At 38.8% G+C, this 26,119-nt stretch overlaps 1 protein-coding gene across 7 annotated transcripts in view; it reads right to left on the reverse strand.

Moving 5' to 3' along the window:
• PIK3R1 (phosphoinositide-3-kinase regulatory subunit 1) overlaps window positions 1-26,119 on the reverse strand; it is a 133,169-nt gene that overhangs the window by 55,079 nt on the left and 51,971 nt on the right. For 2 of the 7 annotated variants that reach the window (XM_060761593.2, XM_060761594.2), the window contains 9 exons: window positions 21,101-21,203; window positions 20,461-20,559; window positions 20,166-20,346; window positions 18,987-19,112; window positions 16,928-17,070; window positions 16,655-16,831; window positions 16,479-16,547; window positions 14,735-14,905; window positions 8,131-12,661 (listed from right to left, as the gene is read on the reverse strand). In XM_060761593.2, coding sequence (XP_060617576.2) covers window positions 12,472-12,661; window positions 14,735-14,905; window positions 16,479-16,547; window positions 16,655-16,831; window positions 16,928-17,070; window positions 18,987-19,112; window positions 20,166-20,346; window positions 20,461-20,559; window positions 21,101-21,203 — 1,259 coding nt within the window. In that variant the 3' untranslated portion in view covers window positions 8,131-12,471. Of the gene's footprint in view, window positions 1-8,130; window positions 12,662-14,734; window positions 14,906-16,478; window positions 16,548-16,654; window positions 16,832-16,927; window positions 17,071-18,986; window positions 19,113-20,165; window positions 20,347-20,460; window positions 20,560-21,100; window positions 21,204-21,434; window positions 21,528-22,555; window positions 22,895-24,590; window positions 24,616-24,825; window positions 25,097-26,119 lie in introns of those variants that run through there. The other 5 variants (XM_060761597.2, XM_060761598.2, XM_060761595.2 and 2 more) reach the window with 5 other exon arrangements.

Genomic DNA, 26,119 nt, shown 5'->3' on the forward strand with positions numbered 1-26,119 from the left:
TTGGCTGTGGGACCAAGCGTTTGGGACAGTGCAATAAGGCAGCAATAGGAAATTGTATCATCCCAACTTGATTTGATGCGGATGATCAAGACGGTTTAAAGAGTGAATTTTAATGTCAAGATAAATGCTTTTAATGATTATATATGTGTGTAATCTATTGATGTCCAATTCCAATCCCATAGGTCTTTATAACAAGACAGTATAAAAATACAGTATAAATTATAAAAAGGAAACTTCACATTTGCTACACTTTCAGTCTACAGACTTCATTCAGGAACCTTGCCACCAAAAGGCAACGGTTAAAATCTTGGCAGTTTGAAAGCATAATTACTTGTCTGGGTCAGTATGGTTTTTCAAAGAATCTGTAACTTGTAGTAGCAAGCTAGATCTTAGTTCCTGGTAAAGTGGGCAGTGCAGAAGAATATGCGGGATGGAATCCAGCTGTCCTGTGGGACAAAGCCTCTTTATCGCTTGGTAGACTGTTGAGTTTTCCTCTATGGAGTGGAGATGGCATCTAGCCAGCATATAGGCTCTCCTGCATGAGGGGTTAGTGGGCACTGCAATATAATAGGCTGGGTTTCACTGTATGAATGGGATTGCCATGTTCATAGGCGAACAGGATTTATTGGCCAAGCTCAGCAGTTGTTTATAATCGGTTTCTAGCAACCTCTTTTTACTGAGAGTAAATATCTCATTGAAAGTTAGCATATTCAAGAAGTTGCTATAATAGCCCAATTCCTTGATCTTTGCTAGGACTGTTGTGCACCATTTTGAGTGGTGGAGTTCACTCAAGGTGAGTTGGATCAAAGAGTTACTGGGGCTTTGATAGTGAATGTATAGCCAGATTTTTATGTTGTTTAGCCAGATAGTGGCCTCTATAGGGTAGTGGCCAGATTCTAGACACAGAACTGAATATGGGATGCAGTTTGGGAAGCTGAATAATTTGTAGAGGAATTTTGAGTGGAAATATCTGATGGCACAATTATTAGGGGTTAACCAAATGTGAGCTCCATAGAGTGGTTGTGCCATGGCCTTTGCTTGAAAGACATCGTCCCAGCATTTGTATTTTGTGCTCCTCACTCAGTCCTTTTCGGGGTGAGAAGGGAGGAATATAAATGTTCGAAATAAATAAATAAATACTCTGTGTGATTGAGAAAATGTAGTATTTAGAGGTTTTTTCCTCCTTTGGTTTAATCTTTGAAGTAATAGAGTTAGAGAGAAGCTTGTTGGAGGGTTTTTTTCTGGCTATATGGCCATGTTCTAGAGGCATTCTTTCCTGATGTTTCGCCTGCATCTATGGCAAGCATCCTCAGAGGTAGTGAGGCCATATAGCCCAAAAAAACCTACAACAATTCAGTGATTCTGGCCATGAAAGCCTTCAACAATACTTAGACCGAATTTTTTCTATCAAGAAATGTTAGTTCTTATATATTTTAAATAAACCTTTTGAAAATTTAGGGATTGAACACTGCATCTTTGCCTCCTTAGTTCAAAAAATTCTTTTAGAGCTACAACACTACACCTTCTGCTTGCTGTGAGCTGACTACTCGGTTAAGTATCCTGTTTTGTATTTTTAAATACTCTGCTATTTTGGAGATTTCCATAGCAGTGAAAATGTGGGTTGGTGTAGAGTTAGACAAGAAACTACTCTAACATTAGAATCACAGAATCATAGAGTTGGAAGAGACCTCGTGTGCCATCCAGTCCAACCCCCTGACAAGAAGCAGGGTTATTGCATTCAAAGCACCCCCGACAGATGGCCATCCAGCCTCTGTTTAAAAGCCTCCAAAGAAGGAGCCTCCACCACACTCTGGGGCAGAGAGTTCCACTGCCAAACAGCTCTCACAGTCAGGAAGTTCTTCCTAATGTTCAGGTGGAATATCCTTTCTGGTAGTTTGAAGCCAATGTTCCACATCCTAGTCTCCAGAGCAGCAGAAAACAAGCTTGCTCCCTCCTCCCTATGACTTCCCCTCACATATTTATACATGGCTATCATGCCTCCTCTCAGCCTTCTCTTCTTCAGGCTAAACATGCCCAGCTCTTTAAGCCGCTCCTCATAGGACTTGTTCTCCAGATCCTTGATCATTTTAGTGGCCCTCCTCCGGACACCTTCCAGCTTGTCAATATCTCCCTTCAAATGTGGTGCCCAGAATTGGACACAGTATTCCAGGTGTGGTCCAACCAAGGCAGAAAAGAAGGGTAGCATGACTTCCCTGGATCTAGACACTATGCTCCTATTGATGCAGGCCAAAAACCCGTTGGCTGTTTTTTGCTGCCACGTCACATTGTTGGCTCATGTTTAATTTGTTGTCCATGAGGACTCCAAAACCTTTTTCACACATACTGCTCTCGAACCACGTGTCCTACATTCTGTATCTTTGCATTTCATTTTTTTCTGCCTAAGTGGAGTATCTTGCATTTGTCACTGTTGAACTTCATTTTGTTAGTTTTGTCCCATTTCTCTAATCTGTTGAGATTGTTTTGAATTCTGCTCCTGTTCTGGTGTATTGGCTCTCCCTCCCAATTAGGTGTCATCTGCAAACTTGATGATCATGCCTTCTAACCCTTCATCTAAGCTACATTTCTTAGTTATGTCTTTATATGCAAGATCATGGCCTATACCAGTATAAGCACATATATGTATGTGTCTATGTGTGTGTGCGTGCATGTGCAGTGCACATAGAGAGGTGGCAGTGAAGAAATCCTGTTCCCGAAATGACTGCAAATTCTTTCACCCAAGCAATAAGAGGCACATTAATCACAGGCTTGTCTCAGTTCATGATGATGTAGATTGTACCCAGTAATCTAGTTGCATTTGGAGGGGAATGGGTAAGGTGAAAGGGGGAAGCAGAAGGAGGAAAAATAAATTTCAGCCATTCTGTTCAAGTCTCTGAAATAGTTGGCCTTTGAGGCTCTTAAGAATCATTTGGATTTTCAGCCTCGGAGGTTGCCTAGCACAGCACAATGACAAACAATTAACACATTCTAAGGATCTTCCCTGGATGGTTAGAGTAATCCCAGGATCCAAATGTTATTAGACTTCCAAGAGCTTTGGAAAGTTCAAATTTTTCCTGCCTGCATTATCCTTTCCCAGGGTATCAACAGCTGTTTTCATTCTTAATAGCTTTGTTCCTGTCATGGCTCTCCATAGCCTTCCTAATGCCCTCGGCAGCTTTCTTTGCAATTACAAATCTAAGCTTCTCGTAGATATAAAACCGTGTACAGAATGAATCTATAGAGGAGCAATGGACTGATTTGGAACAATGAATTCCAGGCTAAGCTTGAAACTTGGGCATGAATCTATGGTGAGCCAATAACTACTTGGCCATCTCCACATTTGGCTTAACTTCCTTGCAAAATCTGAATGGGCTAATAATGCTCCTCGACACTTCTGATTCCATGAAACTCTTAGGACAGTGGTTCTCAACCTTCCTAATGTTGCAACCCCTTAATACAGTTTCTCATGTTGTGTTGACCTCCAACCATAATATTATTTGCATTGCTACTTCATAACTGTAATTTTGCTATTGTTATGAATTGTAATTTAAATATCTGATATGCAGGATGTATTTTCATTCACTGGACCAAATTTGGCACAAATACAAATATGGTGGGTTGGGAGGGGATTGATTTTATCATTTGGAAGTTTTAGTTTCTGGGATTTATAGTTAACCTACAATGAAAGAGCTTTCTGAACTCCACCAACAATGGAATTGAACCAAACTTGACACACAGAACTCCCATGACCAACAGAAAGGTGTTTGGTGGGCATTGACCTTGAGTTTTGGAGTGTGGAGAGCACTCTGGACTCAAACAATGATAGGTCTGGACCAAACTTGGCATGAATCCTCAATATGCCCAAATGTGAACACTGGTGGAGTTTGGGGAAAATAGACCTTGACATTTGGAAGTTGTAGTTGCTGGAGTTTGGAAAATAGACTTGGACATTTGTAGTTACTGGGATTTATAGTTCACCTACAATCAAAGAGCATTCTAAACCCCACCAACAATAGAATTGGGCCAAACTTCCACACAGAACCCCCATGACCAACAGAAAATACTGTTTTATGATGATCTTTGGCGACCCCTCTGACATCGCCTCGCGACCCCCCCCCCCCCCCAGGGGACCAGACACCCAGGTTGAGAAAAACTGATTTAGGATTAGTTCCCTGCACTGGCTAAGTTGCCTCACAGTTCTAGCTGTAAAAGAAACAGAGCAGCTGCTGGTTGGTGGTGCTCAACTTAGCCTTTTATTCTTGGGTTAGGATTCTTCCCACAGCTAAAATAGAGGTTTTTTTTTTTAATCCTTCCACTCCCCACCTGCTGGCAAGCACAGCTCTGAGATTACGTTCCACTCTGAAGTTATGTCACTTATGAAACACTGGCTTACTCCTTTCTTCATAATGAGTTGAGCCTTGTGGTCCTTAGCTACAAAACCACATGTGCTGTTGTGGGCAACCTTACGTGGGAATTGCCAGAACATGGAAAGGTAGCTTCAAAAGTAATGTGTGACATTTTACGAAGTTATTTGTCATTATTGCTTGGTAACTTTTTAAGAAATAACTGGTTGCTTACAACCTTTTTATTCCCCCTTTTAAAGTTATAACTGATAGAAGAATAGCATAATACTTGGAAAATTCCACTAGTAACTAGAAAATACAGTAAAATATCCATATCCACAGGATCAGTACCAGTGATTTTACCTATCCACAACTCACAAAATGTATCCTCTCCAAAAAATTTCTAGGCCCTTTAGGTGCTTCTATGGTATGCTTCTGCTGTAACTTTTCATAGAACCACCATGGAAGACCCAACAAATTCCTAGAAAGGGTATCTCTCTAGGAATTTTCTTTTATCCTTTAGGATAATTCTATAGTAAATTTGTTTGTTTTTGTCCACTGTTGCCTGTTTCTGTAGTAAATGCAAAAATGTATTCCTGGAAGATATAAGGGTTGTAAAGGTAACGGTTTGTCTAGTCATGTCCAACTCTGAGGGGTGGTGCTCATCTCCATTTTGAAGCCGAAGAGCCGGTGTTGTCCATAGATGCCTCCAAGATCATGTGGCTGGCATGACTGCATGGAGCGCTGTTATATTCTTGCTGAAGCGTACCTATTAATCTACTCACATTTGCATGTTTTCAAACTGCTAGGTTGGAAGAAGCTGGGGCTAACAGAGGGAGCTCACCCCGCTCCCCAGATTCGAACCACCAACCTTTTGGTCAGAAAGTTCAGCAGCTCAGCACTTTAACCTGCTGTGCCACTGGGGTTGTACTGCAATTAAATCAGAATTCATTATACTCACTTCAAAGACAAAATAATTTGTCTTCCTTACTTCTTATGTTTCTTTTAAAATGGAATTACGTTGCTTTTGTTACTCCTGAAAATAATTTATTTACAGGTAGTTATATTACTTTTAAGTTCTGTGAAATCCGGTTTTAAAGGGAAATTGAAGAGCATGAAAATACATGTTCAATCTGTGAAATGTTAGTCCAGCCAAAATGATCTGTCAAAGAAACTTCCTCCAAAGCATATCCCCAAATATAGTATGTGTTTAAAAAGAAAGAAAATTTCCCACATATATGAAGTGATGTGTTCTGTTATTATGAGGTAAGCGCACTGGATGGACAGAGAGAATATAATACAGAGGCGAAATCCAGGGGGAGGGGGATTAGCCCGAAAAGTAATCCTATGCATGCCAAATAGATGGCATTAAGTCACATGATAGTAAAGGAAAAGCCATAGAGACACAAGCAGCTTAAACGTCCCTTGGGTTGGAGGCATGTCCAATTAACAAACTCATCTATTGAGAACGAGAAGTTCCAGGTAGAAAGGTATGATGGATACAATTTTCAGAATAATAAATACTGCTGTCACTCTTATCCCTTCCCTCGGTGAATGCCATTATCTGTATTGTTACCTCAGCTTAAATAATGATAATGACAGTTATCAGCATCATCACTTTTGCTGCTGAAACAGGAGAAGGGGGTTGAACAAAAAGGAAACAGTGCGAAGGAAACAAAAAAACAAGAGGCAGCATCAACTCCGACTTTTCTGTTTCTTCAGATATTCCAGCTTAAGAAGATCATGGGTGGATATTGGAAAAACAAACCTCAGCATATTTGCTAGCAACAGCTCTCATTACACTCCTATGGCATTGCCACCGCGTCAAAATTTGGACATGTTGGAAGGAAGACATTTGATTAAAACTGTAGGGCTTTCAAATTGGGATTGTAGGTCTTTTCTTGGCTCCTCCCCAAAGTCATAACGGAAACCATCATCTTTATTCTTTCCTTCAAAGGTCTCTATTCCAGAAATGTAAATACTTGCTTAACCTTAAATAGATAGGTCTTTTACTCCAGGTACATCCTGAAACCATCAGCTCATTCTCTTCTTTGCCCACTTGTGAGATGTGGCAGACCATAAGAGAAAAGGTCTTTGTAGCACTGATCATTGGGGACTTATTTTATATTTATGAGAGGCAGTATGTGGCCTCTGCTCCATTTTGGACTCCCCATATCCAATATTAGCAGTAATGTGGGGGAAGGAGCCATGTTTCTTTTAAAAACAGAGATGTGCACATCATATTTTTTAGAGAATACAGTCTGGACAAGGCATGATCTGGGAATAATCTCCAACAATTAAAGCAGTGGTTCTCAACCTATAGGCTGCAGACCTTCCAATAGGCAGCAAGGACGAAAATCTGGTCCGTAAGCCCCCTTCCTCTTTAATTTTTATTTCCAATCCTTTCGTGCCACCTGCCATTCCTTTCTTGTCGCTGACCATGGCCTATGTTCTATATCAGAAACTACAGCTGATGTGGTCTATCCAATGCAATTTTCTGAATCAGCACCCCAACCAAAAACTAAAATTGACTAAAAACTGATGCATAACCCTTTTGGTACTAATGTTGGAGAATGGTCCCTGGTCAGAGTGGTCCCTGGTCAAGTAGTCCCCTGGTCAAAGTGGTCCCTGGTCAAAAGAAGGTTGGGAACCACTGAATTAAAGACAAGAAATGTGTAGCCATATAATACGATGGAGTTAATCACACTACTGTGTTGTGCCAAATTGTCAGTGCAACCCAGGACAGAAAGACTGGCAAATCCTATCCGTGGGTTGTTGTAGGTTTTTTGGGCTATATGGGTGCTAGAAGCGTTTTCTCCTGACGTTTCGCCTGCATGTATGGCAGGCATCCTCGGAGATTGTGGTCTGTTGGAAACGAAGCAAATCGGGTTTTTATATATGTTTTAACTGTTTTTAAAAGAATATTTGCAGGAACTTTATGGTGAGAAAAATCAGCCTACTTAATAATGAACAACATGCGTTTTGTTGTTTGTGTATGAAAACTGAGTTTTTTTATATTGTTAACTATAAATGTTGCATTACAGCTGTAAGTTTTGAGCCAGTGTTTTGTTTTCGTGTTGTGTTGGGACAAGTTACGTTCTCAGCGTTAGAGGAAGTCAAAGGCTTTGAACAAATTTTACCAATAAAAAACATAGGTTAACTGGGTTTTTGTAAATTTTTTCGGGCTGGATGGCTATATTCCAGAAGCATTCTCTCCTGACATTTCACCTGCATCTATGGCAGGCATCCTGAGATTGTTCAGACCTCACAACCTCTGAGGATTCCTGCCATAGATGCGAGTGAAATGTAAGGAGAATGCTTTTAGAACATTGCCATATAGCCTGAAAAACCTACAACAACCTAGTGATTCTGGCCATGAAAGCCTTCGACAATAAATCCTATCCATGCTTTTACCAACAGGATAGATATGGGAATCAGCTTAGGGAGGTCTTTGGATTTGGGTTGAAGGGTCCAAAGGGAACAGTTCTCTTTTGCTAGCAATGCAGGATGATGTTTCCATATCAGCAACAAAAAGGTGGTAAGATATTATTCTTCAATCCACAATTCACCTTAGTTTACCATGGCCATGAGAAAAAGGCCAACACCCTTTTCTTCATCCTCCCAGGGATAGTAGGATCACAATTTTAGCAAGTTGTTTTTAACCCCTATTCTTGAATTTTTGTGTGCATGTAAAATTATTTGCTGCAACCATTTGTTTACCTTTGATCCCTATACAAAAAAGTGCCAGTTTATATGCAAGTACCTCAGTGAGGAGTCCAGACATCAGATGTAGTTTCAAAACCACTTTTATTCTGTTTTAAGCAACTTAAAAACAGGACAACAGCTCCATCAATTTCAGAAAGCCAACATTTTTTAAGGAGGTGCATTTGTTAATATTGCCTTTTAAAGGCAATGTACACAACTGATCCATTTAGCGTCAGCCTCCCTAAAAAAATTAAACAAAGAATTTTTAATGTTTTAAAAACACATTTAACAGAACAGAGCTTATGTTTTTTAAAGGGAGGAACTTAAAAATAAAATAGCAGCATCTTGGGCAGCTAATGCAATCTCATTGGGACAAAAAGCAATGTTAAGTTTGTCTTAAATTTCTTATTTGCCCATTTTAACTAGATCTTACTAAACTAATTTCCCCCAAAAATGGAATAGTGCATTTTGAACTATGTCCCATGGGAGGCATTGTGCTTGGAACTGCCCATTTTGAAAGCGATTCCGAGTAAAAGGCATCGCTTCTCCAAACATCATGCATAGCAAAAGCAGTGTTAAATTGAACAAATGTTTCTCCCCAATAAAAAAGATCAGGATGATACTTTCCCCCAAAAGCTTCATAGCTCATTGTTAAACCACAAGACAAAGCCACTTTTTCTACATAACAGCTGACACTGAAACATAAAATTTGGCTTTACACATTAAAACAAATTATAGAAACATGACCTTTTCCAAGCTCCCTATGCCTTTCAGTTACTTGAATTTAAACTCAGATGCACCCATGCCATTCACTCTTTGTTACCTATCACACCACACTGTTAAAAGCACTATATTCCATGTTAACTGCCATGCCAACACCTTGTAGAATTATGGGCTTTGTAGTTTAGCGTGGACCACGAGCTCTTTGGCTGAGAATTCTAAGTGTTCCTCCCTAATGTGCAAATCCCAAGATACCATGAGATGTTGTCATGGCAGATAAAGTGAAATATAGCACTTTAACAGTGTTGTGTGATAAGTTCCTTTGTCTGGGGGGAAAGTGTGTGCGTTCCTTTTTAATACAAAGAGATGTTAGAACATATTTAGTTTAGTATAATGACTGCACATAGAACAGACTTCCTGCATATTCAAATGTAATTTATAAAAGCAAATCTTATATATCTGAATTGAATTATCTCCATGCAAAGAGTACTCCCATTTATACAAACGTCCAATTATTAGAATATGATTCTGTTTGTTGCTTTAAAAAAATGCATTTCCAGCTGAAGGGTTTAGAGGGCCCTCAGGGCAGCTAACAACACAAGTGACAACAAAATCCATACACTAAAATACAATTAGGAACACTCCCAGTCCATCACATCCAGCCTGTTTGGACAAATGGGAAATTTGGAGCAAAAATCACTGCATGCTTTAATGGCTGAAAACAGCTTTTAGAAAATGGCCATTCACACACTCTTTCTCTCCATCATACATACATATATAGAAGTATATCAGAGACCACAAATCTTAGCCTCAAGTTAAGGAACCCATAACTTGTTTTGTCTGTAGTAGTTGTTTTCATGATATAAACATGGCAGTTTGTATTCCAAAAGCCCTGTTAAGTTATCTTTGTAGTTCAGGAGTTTTGGTTTTGCCTCTCTGTATCCTCAGCCAGAGAGGGAGAGATGGATGCACAGGAGCAGGCTTTTATGTGTGGATTGAGAACCCTCTACTACAAAACATACTGTGTATATAGTTCTCAAGGCTGACCCACTGTATCCAGTTCAGTTCTACAATGCTGTATAGGTGGCAACAGCATATAGCACCAAACACATGGTCTGTACTGTCAAATCCAAGTGCCGATCAACTGTTTTGGGGGCTTAGGGGGACTGAAGGGCTGAGTCTGGGTCCCAAATTTACCCCTTCAACAGGGGCTCAGATTCAATTTTCTCTTCCCTCCAAACAGATTGTTCAGAACTGACAATATCAACTGTCTGTTTGACAATAAGCCAAGGGCGAGAACCTACTGATGCACATTCATGTTGCTCTATCAAAGTGCATTTCGGTCACATTACAATTACAAATAACTTGCTATTTAATGACCATCAAATTGCCCTTCACAAACAAAAAAACAGAGCATGAGGTGTGTTTGTTCTATTCTTGAGAGTTCTGGTGAGGAAGAATCAATGAACTAAAACAGGTGTACATTTTTCATTGAACTTTGCTTCGTGAGATGAAATGCATCTTAGTTCACTTCCTCCTGAATAGACCAAGAGTAACCCCACTGACTCAAATGTGACCAATCCAGCTCAAGAGAATTAAAGCTTCCAGCTTGCAGCTACAGTCCTAACTCTTTCCAAAGCTTCTCTTCATTAACTTTCAGAGGAGTTTGAACTGAACTCTAAAATATGCTGAAATAAACCACATTCCCCAAGAAAGCAAAAGTCAACATAGTATAAACAAACTCCTCACACAGCTTCAGATATAAAAGACACCGGTATTTTTTTTTTAAAAAAGGGAACAAAACTAACATATCTATAATGTTAGCAAATGATAGAAAACATATCTACAAATAGTCCTTAATGCTTCGTTCTAAGAAGCACAGATTGCCTAACAGGTCAAAACCATAAAGAGCACTGTAAGATCTATCTTTTGCTTACTCACTAAAAAAAAGTCTCCAAGCATCCTTTAACTAAAAAACAAAACCTTGATTTTTAAAGTTATTGTTCAAGGAGTGTGGGATTTGGTAAAATACTATTAACACTGAGGTTTCATGTTTCTGACATTTTTACCTCATTATTACCTAATGTGTATTTTCAGATGAGAATTTTTGATTATTTTATTTCACAGAAATATAACGTAACAAAATATTAACTGTGGAAAATAGGTGTCACAGAAATAGGGCTTCCTAAAATTTTGTGTTCTGTTATACTTAAAAGAAAGCAACCAACTGAAACTGTTTCTCTGTATGATGTGAAAAGTAACTTCAATGCCATGTCTAGAATGGTTAGTTAAAATTTCACATGATTTCATCTAAAAGATTAAGTTTAATTTTACAGTCAATGATTCCCATCTGTTTACTACTTCAAAGTAAATGTCCTCTTTCAAATACAAACATACCCAGGACAGAAATCTAAAAATGGACCGTACATAGTGGGATACCATCATCTGAAGATATTTTTTCAAACAGTATTGTTTGACTCAGTAATACTTTGCAATGTTCATATATTTTATTGAAGCAGCTTTGAAGCTTATCAGGCACTGCCCAACATAATCTTTAGTTAGAAAGGAAATTTTCAATTTTAATCTTGAGCTAGCAGCTCAATACTCTATAAAAAGGGGACAAACCCTGTTAAAATAACTCATAGCTTTAATTCTGAAGCCATCTTTTACTGACGTCCTGTACATTTCATTTTAAAATTAAAAAAAGAGGAAAGAAGGGAAAGAATGAACAAAATGGAAATGAACACAACAATAGTCATTAAGGGAACATTTTGAGATGACAAAAAGGAAAGAAAGGGGGAAAAAAGCTTATCCTCCATTTACACTTGAACCAAAACAGCCTATAGAAAATGAAGTATTGCATAGCAGTGTAAGGATTACGCTTTTCCAAAAAAAAAAGGGGGGGGGGGGGGAAAGGAAACAAAACAAAAAAACAAAACAAAACCCAGAAACAAATAATGAACAGAATGAGTTTGGTATTGACACATTATCCATCTACAATAGTTAGTCATCCAGAACTATGTACATATTATATACTGTAGGCTGTAATAGCCCAGTTTTCTTCAGTCTTAAATATCTTCTCAAAACAAGATTTTTCAATGTCTAAACAAAAACACTTCCTGGCACTTCTGTTACCATATCTGTTTCTCTGAAGAACACACTGTCAAGTCTTTTAAAGTGTCCCTTAAAAACAAAAGTGCCATTCTGCTACATATTCTTCAGAAAACCAGCCATCCACAGCTCTGGGCATCTTGCATCCATTGCACACAGCTGCATCACCCAAGTCACAACTGTGAAAGTACGTTGCCATTTATACAGCCCCTGCTGTACTTTGCGGTCTTCAGAGTCCCAACATTTGAGCTCTTAAAGCTTCAAGGAAATGGTCAACAAGCACCATGGTTAAAGGCCTCTATGTCCCTGCAGTGAGACAGGTGTAGCACTTCTTTCTTCTTGTTTTGTTTTCCTTTACTCAGGTTATTTTGTTTTTCAAAAAAGCACTTTAGATTAGAAAGGTGTGTTCACAGCTCTTAACTCAGCTATTTCTCCCACCGCGGTTGTGAAGGAAGCTTGAGTCCCATCCGAAGACAGACGGCTTTGACGGCTTAGCTCCAACGCAAGAGCATTCACTATCCAGAGGCCTCAAGACTGTTGAATTATCTTTGTGGGCATTGAATAAAAAGAGACAAACCCCAGAGTATTAACATCTTCATCGCCTCTGCTGTGCATATACTGGATAGGCTAGTGTGACGTTGAGTGAGTCATTGTGCTGCACTAGCGAAGTGTGTTGATAATGTAGCACCAGTTCTTTCAGAGAGTTGTACAAGTTATATGGCTCTGCGAATCCATAACCAGTAGGTGTTTTGTTGATAACACAGTGCTTCACTTCACCATCCACCCTACAAGGAGAAAAAAAGGAGGTTGTTTTTAAGGGGCCAAGGAAGAGATTTTAACTGTCTTTTAAATAAAAGAAAAAACAGATTTGCTTTCAATTGTAATTACTGTATAGTAGTCATGGGCCCAGTTACAGTTTCATCCATTAAATTGTGTTTTGTTCATTTGGAAGGCACAAAATGGTACACCACCCTCCGGTACGGAAACATAAGTGGAACGAAAGGAAAGTAGTAATGGTTACTGTTCGGTTGGCCAAATTTCGGCACTCAGCTGTAGGTCCTGGCAGGCAAGGGTGCTTTGGGCCTGTTCGCCACACACTCTCTCTTTCCAAGGAGAGTGTGTGGGGCAAGCAGGCTCAAAAAGGAAAATGGGACTTTATGATTGAAACAAACAGAAATGGATTGTGATTCTATACAAATGCACAAGACTATGTATAGTCTAAAACAGTGGTTTTTAACCTGTGGGTTCCCAGGTGTTTTGGCCTACAACTCCCAGAAATCCCTGTCAGTTTACCAGCTATTAGGATTTATGGGAGTTGAAGGTCAAAACATCTGGGGACCCACAGGTTGAGAACCACTGGTCTAAAACAACTTGAATTGTCTTATTTATGATGAACTGACAACATTTCAATCATCTATATTCTTCACCATAGCAAATAAAAAACCACCTTTTTCTCTAATGCATCAGCCTCTGTCAGAATACTTCTTACAGATCTTAATATTTCAACCCTATACATATTTACCTGGGAGGACAGTATTCTACATAATGATGTCTCACCTAGTAACACTGTGATGGGAGTGCAGATCAAATTTCACCCCATGTCCCCCTCCTTAGACCATATCCCTCCGCCTAAAACTGCCCACAAAATAGCTGAATATTCAAATTCAGTGGTAGCCAAAGTTGTTTTTATTTCACTTTTTCTTTTGTGGGGTGGGTTTGAGGTTTGAGGGTCTAAATTAAGTAATAGTAAGCTCACCTCTCAGGAATAGTGACTTATTATTTTCGGGTGACTTTTTGCACATCTCATTTTTTTTCAAAAAAGAAAGGAGTGTGTGTGTGTGTGGGGGGGGGGGGCTTTGAAGGAATTAGAGGAATATTGGGAGACATAAAAAGGGCATAATTTCCCATCCTTGCAGTAAAAACTTCACTCCTTGCAACATGGAAAGAAGGATTGGAGGGATACCACATGTGTCTGCAGCGTTTGTGCAACTTCCTTTATTAATCTGAAAAACCCCTTCCTCTCTGGAAAAAAAAAAACCCTCTGGAGAAAATTTTTGTTGGATGTAGGGATCACCAAGGGAATTGCTATAAATGACAGCTTTCTCATTTTGCTATGGATACAACCCATATGAGCTTAGAGGAATGTAATGTTATTCAGCTTAAAATGCATTCTGTGCCACTTAATCATCAAGTGAGTAACTTCAATCTGAATGAAGTATATCAATGGCCAGAAAACTGAACTGGGCTAACAGAGTGCAAAACAGGAGAGTAGAGACATTCAGTAAGCATTTTGAAGAAAAAAAATGAGGTACACAAGCAATAACAGTTTGGGAAAATATGACATAGCATTCATTTCTCACACATGCACTAGTTCTCAACCTGTTCCCAGGTGTTTTGGTCTACAACTCCCAGAAATCCTGGCCAGTTCACCAGCTGTTAGGATTTCTGGGAGTTGAAGGCCAAAACATCTAGGGACCCTCAGGTTGAGAACCACTGCGGTGACTAGTTGCATCTCCTCCTCCAGCATAGAGCTGTTCTAGACTAGACAGGTGGGGCAAAAGGTTGGTAACAAACACTATCAGCCTTCACTACCTTAGCAACCACTAAGGTAAAGAAATGAATAGTTATATAACTGGTTGACCTCCAATAACACCAGTTTTCCTCAGCTGTGAGCATGCTGGCTGGGAATGATGAGAACTGTCAGCCAACACATTTGGAAGGCACCATGCTGGAGGAGGATAGATTAGAAACACTTTTACTGTAGAAGGTGTGGCAATGAGACATCATGGGGGGAAGGGCAGATTCATTTACTGCTCTGCCACCGCTTTAAAAGTAGGCAAAAACAATAAAATACATACACAACAGAGCAGGCATAGCAACCCGGTTTACTGCTTTCCCGAACAAGAAAGGTCCCATCCCGCTTTCCACGTAATAAATTTTCAGCTTGGCTTCTGTTGATATTTCCAACATTCCATGTTCGCTCATCATGATGAGGTAAATCCTCATCGTCTTCCACCATAGAGTATTGGCTGTTTAAAACATGAAGATTTGTTTCATTAATGACTTCCAAAGATAGCTCACTTAGCATTTTCAAACAATGTTCTGAGATCCAGGGACAACCAATTTCCTAATCATAGCTCCCTCATTATCTTCCAAATTTAGGAAAGCACAACTAAAATTTTGAATCTAATGCCCCAACCTTTCAATGTGATCAAGAAGATTATTGTTAACCATCCATTATGACAATAAATGAGCTGGAAGAAACTAATACTCCACCTAGCACTGATGGTATTGTTATTAATAATGGTGCTATACTGTGTCAACACTGAACAATTTAATGCCAGGTGATTAGGATGCACTATGCTTTTTGGGGTGTCTACGTATTGACAAAAAACAGATACCATTATTCTACTCCTCTCTTGCCCCAAATCATAAACCCGCCTTAAGATCAAGTTATAGCAATTCAAATTGTTCTTGTTCACAGAGTAAAAAAGGGAATAGATTCCCTCCAGGTCTTTCTCTGCACATTTCTGTAATTTGTCTTCTTCTGTTGTTTACTCTATTTTGGAACACTCTGCAGCTACAAGTAACAGCTTTGAGCAAAAGTCTTCCAAAGAGGAGCAGCACCTAAAACAGGCTGAAAGCCTCTCGTGTTCTCCCTCAGTTGCTTTCCCAAGCAGTTAAGAGTTGAAATTGACTATTTCAAGTCACAACTGGGCATTCAACAGAATATTAGGGCCCTTTTATACACTAGATTTGGCATACAAGCAGGTGATCTGTGTGCAATTGTTACATGGACACGGATTGCTTTGCTTTAGTGAAGAGAAAAAAAAGGGCTACAGATTGTCTATTTAAGTAAGATTCTAGATCAGGTAAGGGCAAACTTTGGCTCTCCAGGTGTTTTGGACTTCAACTCCCACAATTCCTAACGGCCGGCAGTTGGTCCAAAACACCTGGAGGGCCGAAGTTTGCCCATACCTGATCTAGATCTCATCTAGCACCTGAATTTCAGGGAGAAACGGTTGATATGAAAGATATCTCTCCTTTATTGTCCTTACAGTAGAATATATGTCCAGAGGAGAGCGACTAAAATGATCAAAGGTTTGGAAAACAAGCCCTATGAGGAGCGGGTTAAGGAGCTGGGCATGTTTAGCCTGAAGAAGAGAAGGCAGAGAGGAGATATGATAGCCATGTATAAATATGTGAGAGGAAGTCACAGAGAGGAGGGAGCAAGCTTGTTTTCTGCTTCCCTGGAGACTAGGACACGGAACAATGGCTTCAAACTACAAGAAAGGAGATTCCATCTGAACATGAGGAAAAACTTCCTGACTGTGAGAGCCGTTCAGCAGTGGAACTCTCTGCCTTGGAGTGTGGTGAAGGCTCCTTCTTTGGAGGTTTTTAAACAGAGGCTAGATGGCCATCTGTCAGGGGTGCTTTGAATGCAATATTCCTGCTTCTTGGCAGGGGGTTGGACTAGATGGCCCATGAGGTCTCTTCCAACTCTAGGATTCTATGATTCTATGAATATGTAAACTCCATCATCAAAATGTGCTCAAGCAGAATTTAACTGACATGTAGTTCACAAGGGATTTGGATACTCACTCTTCTGTATTTTCATTGCCAAGCCATTCATTCAATTTCTTTTGCCGAACACCCTTCTGAGTTAGCCACCTGGAAAGCAATTTTGAAGACATAGTTAGTTATGGCAATATAGTCATGAAAATCACATTCTGAATAATGACTAAACAGTTGTACGTCTGGCAATGATAGCTACTTACATCAAGTACTGATCTCTAGTCTTTCTGAGTTGTATAAGGTCTGGTTTAATGCTGTTCATGCGTTTATCAATTTCTCTATATTCAGCCGCTTGCTTCTTTAAATCCTCTTCTAGTCTGTGCCGACTGTCCACAATTTCACTGATTCGAGATTTCAGTTTTTCATAGTTATGCATAATTCTAGAAGGGAAATGATATGTTAGAACCTGGTCAGACAGATCCACCTTGTTATTCTGATGCCACTTGCATGCAAATGGAAATACAGTTCCAACTAACCTTTGTATTTCTTTCTCATTTCCTTCCCGTTTGAATTTTTCAATATATTCTTTGCTGTATCTTTCCTGTGTTTGGCACTGCTCCTCAAATATTTTTATGGTTTCATTAAATGCTTCAATAGCAGTTCTTTTCATTTGAATTTCCTAAACAAGAGATGAGATGCAACTTCAGAAAAACTCTTGAAAGCAATAGACTAATCTGAACATGAAGCAGATCTGTAGCATGGCATTGTTAAATATTAGTAAACTTGCACAGGGTGTTGCTTGAAAACAACCATAGAGTAGGAATGCAGACAATCCATCTAGAGCAGTGGTTCTCAACTTGTGGGTCCCCCAGATGTTTTGGCCTTCAACCCCCAGAAATCCTAACAGCTGGTAAACTGACTGGGATTTGTGGAAGTTGAAGGTCAAAACACCTGGGGACCCACAGGTTGAGATGCACTGGTCTACAGCAATGGTTCCTAACCTTTGGCCTTCCAGGTGTTTTGGACTTCAGCTTCCACAATTCCTAACACCTGGGATTTCTGGAAGTTGGAAGCCCAAAACACCTGAAGGACCAAAGGTTGGGAAATCTCAAATTTTACTATGGAACCCAGGACATTTTATCCAACCAGCCATTTATCCGATTGATAGTGGGCATTATCTATTCTAACTGGCAGAAAACCAGTGTATCAAATAGTATTTTTTTCTCAGCTCAAACTGGAGATGAGAGAGACTCAAGTCTGATATTTTTCCCATGCAACCACTACCATGTAACAAACTGCTTCTAAAAATTCCTAGCTCTTGGCCACACTTGATGAAGTTCTTTAGATTCCTATTTTTCTGCAATAAACTACACTTGTGAAAATTTATAAGGGAGATAGCAAATTATAAAGACAAATACACATTGAATATGGCCAACATCAAGAGTATCAATATTAGGCACACCTAAGATTTTCTCCACTTTTAATTTGGCTAATTCCCGATAAGCATTTCAATACTGCTTTGCCATACAATTATTTCCTTAATATTAAACAGTCTAGTTACTGGGTTGCTGTGAGTTTTCCAGGCTGTATGGTCATGTTCCAGAAACATTATCTCCTGACCTTTCTCCCACATCTATGACAGACATCCTCAGCGGTTGTGAGATCTGATACACACTAGGCAAGTGAGGTTTTATATCTGGAATGTCCAGGGTGGGAGAAAGAGCTCTTATCTGCTTGAGGCAAGTGTAAATGTTGCAATTGGATGCTCCCAGGCAGCAACTAGCCATGTTTTGAAGCTGCAAAGCCATTAAATACTAATCAAGATGGTCAATTGCAACATTCACACTTGCCTCAAGCAGATAAGAGTTCTTTCTCCCACCCTGGACATTCCACAGATATATAAACCTCACTTGCCTAGTTTCTAAGAGACCTCACAATCTTTGAGGATGCCTGCCATAGATGTGGGCAAAACATCAGGAGAGAATGTTTCTAGAACATAGCCATACAGCCCAGAAAACTCAAAACAACCCAGTGATTCCAGCCATGAAAGTCTTCGACAGTCTAGTTAATGTTAGATAACTTTGCAGTTAAATACTAAAACTACAATGGCCAATGGGGCCACCTTAAACTCTGTATTTCTACTACAATGCAGGAAATAATGTTTTTAAAGGAGTTATAAACTAATTAATCAGCTGAAATACTTTTATATACAACTTTTGAACCCATCTACAAGGAACATATTCCTGACATATCTACAAAGCAGTGCAGTATGAATAACATTAAATTTCTCCCCATAATAATTAATGTCATAGTAGTGCGCCTGGAAGTGACTGGAGAGCAGAACACTTGAAAAGTAAATTGGTATTCAGCATATGAGGAACCTGCGTAAGTTGTTCCCAAATCACTGATGGTTTAGGAATGAAACAACAATCCCAAACTTGTCCAGCTATTAAAAACATGTTCTTTTTCAGAACATTATCACAGCTGCCTGGATTAAATCTCTGAAATGTAATATTTTAAACTCAGAACACTGTCAGCAAGAGCCCTAATGAGAAGGATCACTTTAGAGGCTGGGTGTGTGGTTGACCTGCTCACCTGAGATGTCCTTGTGTAGTCCTCATAGAGTCTGTCATACTCCCTGTTCTTTTCTTGGAACTGGATATTATATTCATGTAATTTTTTCCCAACAGCTTCAATGCTGTCTTCTTTCACCACTTGATCCTGGAAGAAGGTGCAAACAGAACCAGTGAGAAAAAGGAGTATCTTACAGCACATAAGTTTTTCATAAAATAATCAAACAAGTTATTTATAAAAGAATTAACATCTATGCAATAAATTTCCCTACAACACGAGTTGACAAAGAACATTATGGCTAATATTGTCACCAAAAGCACATGTATGATGTATACACTTTAACGTGTAATAAGCTTATCTGTTCATCAAATGCAATGAGGTTCCTGCATAACCAAAAAAAGGTTATATCATTAAGAGCTATACATTTCTCTTTCTGGGTTTGTTTGTTTTACTATTACATATTCACACACCTCTCCCAAAATTATTATATACTAACAACAAGAGGTTATTTTGGGTATTGATGCACATTGCAGAAAGAGAAACTACTGTTATAGGAAAAACTTGTACAAAGAATTATGTGACTATTTCATATGAACAGGAACATTGTGCCATGATCATCTTGATGCAGAAAAGACCCTACTTTTACATCTGATGAAGTCAAAGAGATATTCTAGTAAAAATTTGCTATAGCACTTAAAGGTGACTTCAACTGAAACAATGGTCGAGATCCTGCATTGTCAAGATCATCATAGTTATATCTGATGATGCCATTCCATAATAAACGACATTTTCAACCTGGCAGTTTACTGAAATGATATCTGCAACATGCTTTTGGATGCAACACATCTCGAATCAGAAGCTGGAGAGACCCCCTTGGGCTCCTGTCACAACTATGCCTCCTGAGGTACCCTACTTTCTAAGGTGTTGCAGTTCTGGGCACTGGGAAATGTCATTTCCCAGTGCCCAGATCTGCAACACCTTGGAAACCCCTTGGTTGGAGATGCTGCCAGACCAAAAGAGGGTAGGGGTTGAGAGTCATGTTCAGTTGTGAACAAATATAAATGTGACTCCCCAGCAGTCATGAGTCCATAAATTCAGTTTATGATCTTGTAAATACTGAACAGTATAAGGCCAATTGGTTAATGATGTTATTACATTCAAACACTCCTGAGTGGGGGAAGATTAGGAACAACTTCTTACCTGTTGATACTTGGATACTGGGTAAAGCAATTTAACATCCAGTTTCGGATTATATTGCGCCAAAGACTCATTTCGGTAGTGATTTATTAGCTCAACCACAGAATTGAACGTTAATGGATCCGAAAAGCCATATTTCCCATCTCGGTGAAATATTTTAATTAATTTATTATTTCCTCCTTTCCTGTAAGCAAAATTCAGAAAATAGAAGTTAGCCATGTTTATGCTGAAATGTTTTATGAAAAACAGCCATATTTAAAAATGCTTGAATGTATAAATCCAACTCAATTATCTTCACCTTAGGGTAAGTGTGTAGTCCCCATGCATTTTGGTGGAGGCATCTCGTACCAGGAATGTACCATCTGCAGTGTCACGCAGCTTCTCATTGACTTCTTCCCTGTGATAGAATCAACAACAATATCTAGTTAATCTTCTTCAAATACAAACCCCAATCACTCAATTGATCATTTATTTATAACCCCTCCCCCAAAGTGGGAAGTTAAAGCTTCTTACAAAATAAAAACAAATACAAGTAAAATCAAAAACTGCTAAAGACTGTGAAAATTAAAATTTTAAATTAAAAATGATAAAACTATACTAAGACTATACTTTTCCCTTTTCTATTTTCTAATTTTGCAGAGTGCAAACCATTAGAACCCTCAGAAGAACTCTTCTGGTTATTTGCTCTACCAGACACAGTCATTAAATGAACAGCACTTTCTTCACATGTTTAAAAATGTTTATACAATGGAAAAACATGTGTGAACCTAATTTCTCCCCTAAATACAAAGATTTAAAATGATAGCCCTTCATAGTTTTCTGCATCAAGATATTTTAAAAATGATGCTACTCTTGATCTGTTTCTAAAGCCATCTCTTCCCTAGTAGTAAATTGACAGTGAAATGTTTAGAGTACCTTATGTGTCCTATTGCCCTTACCTTGAGATATCTCCCCAGTACCATTCAGCATCTTGCAGAGACATGTTGTTATTCATACCGTTATTTGTTACAGTATTAGGCTTTGGAGGCTTAGGAGGCAGTGCTGCAAGTGAAAGGAAAGAAGACCTTAGAATTTCTGTACACAGCAAGCAATGCAATTCTTAAAATGATTACTTATAATATCAGAGGCAGTCAATTATTGGAAATTTTAATATGTTTTTAACCACAGCATTTAAAACCTGTCCATCCAATCCCTCCAAATAACCAGTAAACAGAATCCATTCCTTTGCAAGACGATAAGACCTTATTGTATGTATTAATAAGCAAATCCTACTGTGTTTATTGTGGTTGTCATTGGGTAAGCGTGAATAAGAGTGCAGCTTTGATTGCTTAAAGGTCTTATGCTCCCAGCCAAGGAGAACAGCTCCTCCCCTTTCCATCTAGGACAAGCTGCAATTTAGACCTCAAAAGATAGAAACTGAAGTTTTCCCCATGACACTATCCATCCTTTCTATTAACTTAAATATTCATACCATTTTATGAAATGAAGCTTTACCATATCATCTTCCCACATCTATCATATTTAAATATCCAGAGGTATTTCCATCACATCTAAATATCCATTTTACTTTCTAATGGCAACATGCTGTAAGTAATAACCAAAATCATCAGATCTATAGCACTGCTATAATTTTTTTTTGGGGGGGGGGGGGGGCAGATTTCTCTGATCCACTGCATTTTGCATAATAATCTGCCAAAAATCACTTCAAGCAAGCCATCTCTGACCCCAATGTCCCTGGTGTTAATCTTAGCATTCTATAGGATGAAACAGTTCTAAATAGCAAAACTGATGAAAAAGCTACATCCGTTCTCCTCAATGTCAAAGCTGCATCCATATAACAGTGGATGCCCAAGAAGATACTGCAGCATTTCTAGCTTACAGCTAAATCTGGACAACACTGAAATCAAGAATTAAAAAATCAAAAATAATCTGGGTCTTTAGTTCAATTGTTAAATCCTATTCATATATACTTTGCATACACTTTAAAAAGTAAAATGAAACAGATTTAATGCAGTTTAATGATCTCCCTAAATGATTTTAAGTAAAAATGGTCAGAAAGAACAATTGCAACAACATTCCAAAAAATTAAAATATCACAATTTTTAAGGAAAAAATATTTGTTTTTACTACGACACAAAACAGTTTTACTGTAACAAGCAAACCTACAGGTGAGAGAAGAAACTAAAACAGAAATCACATGACAATTAATTGAAGACGAAGAAACAATTTTGTACAAGCCCCCCTTCCTGATTCTCCCCCCCCCCCCCCCCGTGCAAAATACAATTTAATTCAGCAACAAAGTAAGTTAACCCTAAAAATTTCCTCCTTTTCAAACAACAACTGCTGTAACATTCAGAATATGCTAGTCGTCAACAAAAGTGCTGCAGCATTACCTGGTGGGTCCATTTCTATGTAAAACATCAAGTCCGTGCCACAATTTATATCTGTCCTAGGATAGTCTATGTCCAGCTCTTCCATATTCCAGACAGTGTTGTACATTGTGTGAGTTTCAGTGAGAAAGCTCAGTTATAAGGAAACAGCCAAGATCTCTTTGTAATGGTGTCTTGGAATTCATTTTAAAACCTATAAGGGGCTGCACTGTAACCTATTACATCATAATCCCCAGCCAATCATGTCAAAAATAATGTCACTGGACCACTCCTGTTTCATCATTTTTGTTATTCATTGTTAATCTTACAACAATTGTCATTTCAGAAAGAGCAGACGCTTATGATCGGCACCTGATCGTTTTTACAAAAAACACCGAACATGTTCTTAGTTTACGCTGCTTTTTCCCTCCCCTTTAATCTTTTCAGTCTGCTGCTTGGTACATTCCACTGCTGGCAGGTTGACAAAAGGCTGATACGCTGCAGCAGGAAGCGTTTTCTTTCAATACAGTAGATTTCTTGGTATATGGAGAGCTGGATTACTTTGCAGTCACAGTGCTCTACTGTTTAGTACAGGTTACTGTGCATACTTTTATATATATTTGTAATCTACTTTTTAAGCAAGAGAGATAGGAGATATAAATAACAATCTTGCACAATTTTGTACTAAAATATTTAAAGTATACACAGTGCACTGGAATAAAAAAATATTCTCTCACAAAATCCCCTTTTCACTAAGGCTGAAAACCGCAACAATCTGATTGATGCACAAGCTTTTCCTTTCTTTAAATCTAAGGTAAACGATGGCAACAACATTTTTACACTGTAAGGAGTGAAAAACTAAACAGCTTCCTTTTAATTAAAGCCAACCCTCTCAATCATTTCATGCTTTTAAAGTGCAAAGGCACATTTAAGGACACCTAGTTCACACAGAGTCTCTCTTGACTTGCTCGCACCAGGGTGCTTGCCCTTTTGAGAATTCCTAAAGAGCAAGAATTCTTGGTCAGTCTTTCTCCACATCAGCTTTGATATTATTGCTTGCTATCCGAGACCTTTTCCACTAAACCAAGCCAGAAACATTTTTTAAAATATAAGAGTAATTTCTTGTGATGCCTCTGCTACAGAACTCAACATGCTATAGAATATTGTGCATTTTACAGTTACTAAAGCAAAGCAAGGAATAGAAAATATTTTACACCTGCATTCTACCACTACCACCAAATTATTATACTAAAACAGCTATAGAACATGTATTATAGAAAACTACCAACTTAATTTACATTCTCTAAGCACCACACATATGAAAAACCCTCTTGACCATTTGTATTCTTCCAGGCAAGTATGAGCTTGCAAGGACATAGTTACAGCATCAACAGTAGCAAAACAGGCACACGTTCATTGCTCTACTACAGACATGCTTAAAGCCATCCTCAAGTAGACTCCCACCCCTATCCATTTAGGTAGACATGCCTTGGATGTTCCTTCCATCTGCCTCGAGTAACAGGACACTTCAGCAGACCCAGACACAAGTCCAAACATTGAACTTGAGGGTTTAGTCCACCTGCTCTCCAAACAGCTCTGTTGCCAAGGTACATTGCTTAAATTAGTTTATGAAAGACACAAAGCACACACATAACAAGTCCGATGAGGCAGTTAGTGCAGTTTTCATTTGCATTTTCCTCAAATAGCATCCAAAGGGGAAAGTATGGTTCGGGCTAAATTCTAGACACATACACTTGTATGATCAGGTTACAGTTTAGCCCAAACTAGTCTAGCTTGCTGTGACACCATGTGGCAAACCAGAATCGGCAAGACACTGACATACAGGTGATTTTCCACTGTTCCAGCATACACTGAATGTTACAAGTTTTCACTCAACCAGGAAAGCTTTACTTAAAGCATATACATTTTATTGTAACACATATTATAATTTATAAACTCATACAAGTCAATGTAGATACATTTCTAGTACACATAACTTTCTCTGAAATACTGAAAAAAGTTTGCATTTCCCTCTCTAGTCAAACCAAGAGCCACTTACTTTGTATAGAATGGCACACAGTCACACCTTTACGTATTTATATCTGACAGTTTGAAAATTCCAAGCTCCACAGAATGAAAAAGTAAAAAAAAAAATCAACAAAAAACTATCCTTAAATCCAAAAGCATCCCTGAAACAACCACGATGTTTCGCCACTCTTGCTGTCTATCTGCGTGGCTTCTTAAATCCAAAAGAAAAAGCTGCAGAATAAGACAAAAACTCCAAGTCCTTTTACCTTTGGAAAGAATCAGCTTCTGTGCTGACTGGGTCTATCCCCTCATTTCTGTTTCATCACTGATTTTAACTTTTTTAAGTCCTCCGTTTCTTGCACGTCCCTCCGAGATAAAGATCTCAGTTTCATGATTAACTTGGCCAGGTTCAAATATTTGCTGAGCAAGGGATTTTAGAGGGGGAGAGGGAAGTCAGAGTCAAAGTCAGAGTTGTCATCAGCTAACAAGTGGCCAATACGAGACTAACTGGTCCCCTTTTAGCCAAGTAAATGAGAAGACCATTGTAAGTAGCCTTAAAATAGTCCCTGCAAGCAGCGGCTGCATGCAGCATTGAAGTAGATGCCTGTCAAGAAAAGCATTATAAGCAGCCCAGTAGAGGAAGTGGCTGAGCTAGTTCAGGGTGTGTGTGTGTGTTAGAATGAAAGCCTTCTTTGTGAAGTTCTGTGCCTCCAAGAACCCACGACTGAGTGCAGAAGCTTGTTAGCATTCACTGCACCACCTTCCACACACTTTCACCGGGCCACAACGACAGGTGTTGTTTGCAGACCCATAAAATGAAGTCCTACACTGCTGAGTCAAATTAAAATCAACTTAAAAGTTCAGCTCCTCCCTAAACACTTGCTCACTTCAGCTTAGTACATCAACTGCTACAAAGCTTTCAAGTAACACAATCTCAAAGAGGTTTGCTCACACACAAAAAGTTCCACTTTTTCTAGTGGAGTACACTTTTCAGTACATTTGTTTAAAGCCACAATATTTGGGGTTACAGTAAACTCTCGCTTATCCAACATAAATGATTGGCAGAATTTTGGATAAGCAAAAATGCTGAATGATAAGGAGGGATTAAGGAAAAGCCTGTTAAATGTCAAATGTCAAATTACGTTATGATTTCACAAATTAAGCACCAAAACATGTTTTACAACAAACCGACAAAAATGCAGTTCAATACATGGCAATGTTATGTAGTAATTACTGTATTTATGAATTTAGTACCAAAACATCGCAATGTATTGAAACAACCGTGAATCTGGACGGGAGGCAGACTGCGTTGGATAATCCAAAAGATTGGATGGGCGAAGGTTGGATAAACGAGACTCTACTCTATATGAAATTTGTCGGCACTGCAAAACAGGAGTCTGACATTTAAAAATGACTGGATCAATCCGATTTTTCTCTCTCTCATATGGCAGGTGTGCTCATGAGGCAAATGAAAATACTCTTCTACTTATTTTTCTATTTAGTTATTTAGAATAGAAGCAATTCTATATAAACAAAACGTGAGACAAATAAAGCCACGAG

Source organism: Anolis sagrei, chromosome 2 (assembly GCF_037176765.1).
Source record: "Anolis sagrei isolate rAnoSag1 chromosome 2, rAnoSag1.mat, whole genome shotgun sequence".
Classification (NCBI taxonomy): Eukaryota; Metazoa; Chordata; class Lepidosauria; order Squamata; family Dactyloidae; genus Anolis; species Anolis sagrei.